Source organism: Lactuca saligna, chromosome 4 (genome assembly GCF_052625555.1).
Source record: "Lactuca saligna cultivar CGN05327 chromosome 4, ASM5262555v1, whole genome shotgun sequence".
Taxonomy (NCBI): domain Eukaryota; kingdom Viridiplantae; phylum Streptophyta; class Magnoliopsida; order Asterales; family Asteraceae; genus Lactuca; species Lactuca saligna.
The window spans coordinates 160,951,508-160,956,587 of record NC_136420.1 but is presented as its reverse complement, the minus strand read 5'-3'; the positions used below and the strand labels follow the sequence as shown (position 1 = coordinate 160,956,587).

The 5,080-nt window shown below is 36.8% G+C and overlaps 1 protein-coding gene across 1 annotated transcript; it reads left to right on the top strand.

The window, feature by feature from the left end:
* The first annotated feature begins 2,825 nt into the window (after positions 1–2,825).
* On the top strand, positions 2,826–3,305 carry LOC145040311 (uncharacterized). Its single transcript, XM_078988255.1, has one exon. The coding sequence runs from the start codon at positions 2,826–2,828 to the stop codon at positions 3,303–3,305; it is 480 nt and encodes a 159-aa protein (XP_078844381.1).
* Positions 3,306–5,080: the final 1,775 nt, after the last annotated feature.

The window sequence follows — 5,080 nt, the reverse complement described above, 5'->3', positions numbered from 1 at the left end:
ATACAGAGAACCTTTATCTTTTAAAATACTATAGGAGTATTTTGTAATACTATAAAACAACATCTTTACATTCTTTATATGCTTCTTACCTCTAAATTCTCGTATAGACATTATATGGTAGGATATCCCCCGTATGGAGATCCCTACTTCCTTGATCAAGGGAATAATGGTTGGGTTGAAGATGATCCTAAAGATGATCCCGATGAGGATGAGGATGAAGAGGAGATGGATGAGTATTCCGATGAGGAGCTCAAGGTCTATAACCCACCTCTATCCCTGTTCCTAAACAAAACTTTCGAGGCTCGATGCCCCAATGGGATGAGGAATTGAGGTTATGGATCCGAGAATAGGGTCAACGCCCTCCTTTTGGTATGAACATGGATTTCTACAACCTCAAAGAAGGAAGTTCTGCAGATAGGTACCTCCCTGTCATAGTACGCTGTGTCTCTTGCCAGATTGATCAATAGCGAATATCGATCAACCGAATTCTGGAAGGTAACACTACTTCCCAAGTTAACGCCATTAATCTTCATCGTCTGGACGAAGATCATGATCAAACTAGAAACAACACTGAGAGGCATCAAGAAGAGATGGTTGCTGCTCAAGCCAAATTTAGAGCACTTCGGGAGCATCAAATCACACTAGAGAGGCATTTGATGGGAAAAGAGCACCAGGCTACATATTCCATTGCCCAGAACCGTACTCGCCACAAGTAGTGTTTAGACTACTTCTATTTTGATGTAGACTAGGATCTCGGATATGCATACTACTTTTACGTATACGTAAAACTCCACCCTACGATTAAGTGAATAAACTACTCATATGTTGTAATGATGTCAAAATACTCATATGTATATATACTATAGATCTATATCAAGGTTAAATATTTCCAACTGTATGTACAAAAATATGTATCAAATGACAAGCATTGAGTTTTATTGGGAGTTAGCATAACTTTCATAGCATTTTGTTTACTCATGGCAAATCTATAATTATTTAGTGTATATGTTAAAATATTATGTAATTAAAATTCTATTAACCTAGAAATGGTAGGTCCGTTTTAGGCCCTGTTCCTTGTTTGGTTGTGGACTTAAGGCAGACCTATTATGTTCGACAATCAATTTAATCTTAATTACATATAAATTGTATGCACCAAATAAATGTAGAAGAACCTGGTACAACGTACATTATACAAATTCATTAGAAGTGTTGCTATATACAAAATTGGCAATTGTTTACTTATATTAGTAGAATTTTTTGTAATTCGCTTAATAGAACACTATAACAAGTCAGGAAATGATGCAATTAGAATTAAGATATGTCTTATTCAATATCATTTGACTCATGATCACTATAGAGTACATATCACTATTTTTCTTAAATCATTATAGATAAAGATGCTTCGAAGGAAGTCTAATAGAAAGAACAACATTCCACCAAATCCACCACCGTCGCCACCTCCACAGTATGATCCTACTGTCTTTCAAGTAGCAGTAGCTACCGCCGTGGTAGCAACAATAACACATATCAACGCCAGTGGTGTCAGTGCGGAAATAAGTGATGTCCATTCATCTAATCATGAGGATAATCATGGTCATCCAAAGGAATGTTCATACAATGATTTCATAAATGCTAAACCTTGATCCTTTGATGGTACGGGAAGTGTCATTACATTAACTCATTGGTTTGATAAATTGAATCAATATTCGAAATTTGTACATGCCCCGAGTCTAGCAAAGTAAAATTTGTAAGAGTCATAGTATGTTGTAATTAGTCGAAGTCTCTCAAATACCCTTCGAATATTTTGTGTCAATGCCTTAGTATTTTTTGTACGCTTTCAGTTTCCTATATATAGGGACATTTACTAGAGTTAGAAGAGTGGGGTTTTACAAAAACTTGTCTTTGTACTCTGTAAACATTCAAAAGCGTAATAGAGCTAAAACAAGATGATATTTACATCCATTGTTAAATCTCGCATTCTTACTTACTCTAATTTGTTAGTTACTCGATTCTTTGATTCATCAAAAGTTTGCAGTGTGCACCTTTAAAAATAGAGCTCTCACTTGGTGGAATAGCCAAGTCAAATCCCTTAATCTTATGATAACCAACAATATGAGTTGGAATGATTTGAAAGAAAAAATGTTAGCTGAATACTACTCGAGGGGAGAAATGAAAAAAATTAGAATTGGAACTCTGGAGTCTGAAGATGAAGGGCTCCGATATCATTGCGTACATTGCTAGGTGCAGTGACCTGGCTCTACTATGTTATGGGATGGTCACCCTGGAAGGTGAAAAGGTGGAGAGGTATATATAGGGATTAACTCCCTCGACTTAAGGAAACGTTATTGCCTCCAATCAACTTACTTTTGATAGTGCCAAACGTCTGACACAGTAGATCATGGAGTTATTCAAGATTCCATAACAGTCATTCCTAAAAATCCCAAAGAACAAGGCAGCGAAAAGAAATTTTGGAATAAATGAAAGGCACAATCACCATATGAGCCTTCTATGAAACCACAAATTGTGGTGGTACACACTGCTATTGTTCCTACTATTGTTCTAGCCCATATTCCTACTACTACTTCTGCTACCCCAGCAACCCCAAGTCGATACACTGGAACTCTGGCAAAGTGAAATAAATGAAAATTCCATCATATAGGCATTTGCAAAGAAATGCACTGCTAAAACTATAGTAGAAAGGGGAACACTGCCCGTTTTTTTAAAGCACCCACACAACCCATCTCACATTCATTGTCGCGAGAGTAAGTCAATTTTGCTATGAATATGGGGATGTAGGGCACTTCAAGAAAAACTATCCTAAGAAAATGAATGTTGGTGGTACAGGAAGGGTTTTAGCAATTGGCTATGAAGAAGCAGTAGCGGATCCTAATGTGGTTACCGGTACGTTTCTTCTTAACAATTCTTATGCAAGCATTCTTTTCGATATTGCTGCGGAGAAAAGCTTTATGAGCCATAAATTCAAACACCTACTAAAACAAAACCCCAAATCACTAAAAGATACATTCACCATTGAGATGGCCAATGGAAAAACTAAGAGCACAAAGGACATATACATAGGATGCACACTTACTCTAAATAACCATTCATTCCAAATTGACATTATGCTGGTCTCAATTAAATGCTTTGACATTATAATTGGCATGGATTGGTTAATTCTTCATCGTGTTGATATCCTATGTTACGAAAAATCCATCCGTCTTAATCTGCCAAGTAATGAATCTCTCGTTATCTATGGCGACAAATTTGGTGCAAATCTTCAAATCATTTCTTGTGTCAAAGCCTAGAAATATTTTCACAAAGAATACTATGCATTTTTATCTGATGTTGTAGATAAAACACAAGAAGTGAAAAACATTAAAGATATCCCTTAAGTCTGTGATTTCCCAGATGTATTCCCTGATGATCTTTCACGAGATCCTCTTGAACGCCAAGTTGAATTCTGTATCAACTTGATTCCCAGAGGTACACCCAAAGCCAAATCCCTATATCGTTTTGCACCATCAGAGATGTAGGAACTGTCCAGCCAGTTAAACAAACTTCTTAACAAAGGTTTCATTAGACCAAGCTTCTCACCTTGGGGAGCACCGGTCTTGTCCGTGAAGAAAAAGGATGGATCGTTTCACATGTGTATAGACTGCAGGGAATTAAATAAACATACTATCAAAAACCTATACCCTTTACCTCGAATCAAAAACCTTTTTGATCAACTTCAAGGAGCCAGTTTCATCAACAAGATTGACCTGAGATCAAGATACCATCAGTTACGAGTCTAGGAGGCTGATATTCCAAAAACTGCTTTTAGAACTCGCTACGGTCACTACGAATTCATAGTGATGCCCTTACTTGGACAAGTTCGTTATAATTTTCATTGACGATATACTAGTCTATTCCCGAAATCAGGAAGTACACAACCAACATTTACGACAAGTCCTGGAAACCTTAAGGGCAGAGTAAAGCCTCTGACAATGACTATCCATTCCCACCTATCAACACAGATCAAGGAGGCTAAGTTGGAAGCCTTGAAACCTGAGAACATGATAGGTGAAGCCCTAAGGGTAATGGAAAAGAACTTCGAAATCAAGGGTGACGTAGATCATTATCTTGTGAACCGGATTTGAACATTGAAATTTGGTGGCTACAGAGAGGTTGTCATGTATGAAGCCCATAAAACTCGATACTTTGTTCATCCAGGTTCAGACTATATGTATCTAGACCTTAGGAAACTCTATTGGTGGGCGAACATGAAAGCTAAAATTGCTACCTATGTGGGAAAGTGTCTAACTTGCACCAAAGTTAAGTAGAATAACAAAAGCCCTCAGGTTTATTATGTAACGCCCACAGATCTGGGCTAGTCAATTTAGAGACAATAAGCATCAAAAACGATTTTTTGATGGAAGATTATTTAGAAGGACAAGTCTTAACCATATTGTAGTATATGTTACAAGGGTTAAATACATATAAAGAACGCCGAAATCCGAATTAAAACGAAGAAGTTATGATGAGTCAAAGTTTTTCGACAAAACCTGCACGGCACCGGGAGACATAAATAGTGAATTTACGATAGAGGGCTATTTAGCATTAATAATCTAAACAAAATTCGTAGAATATGTTAAACTGAGAGCATCCATAAAAAGAATGCCCATGATATGAAGTATTTAATATAAATTACGTGTTGTGAGTGCATAGTTAATTTCATCTTACACATAGATATGAAGTATTTTATATAAATTACATGCTATGTGTGTATATTGTTTGTTTACCTGCTATCTATGTTGGATGAACGATTTTATATAAGTTTTATATGATTTAAAATGTATATGTTTTTATATCTACATAATATGTTGAGTAAAACATGGGTAGATGAAATATGAGTTGGATGATGACTTGAGAGGTGAAATAGACCATGAGGTGAGGGTGAGGGGTGGACGATGTGAGAATCCTTTTACCCAAATGTTGGCCCCGTCATCTAGCAGAGTATGGATGACAACCATGCACTATTCTAGATAGTCCAGTGGAACACTAGCAGGCTTGCAACTTGTAGGTGTTGTGAACAATGTGT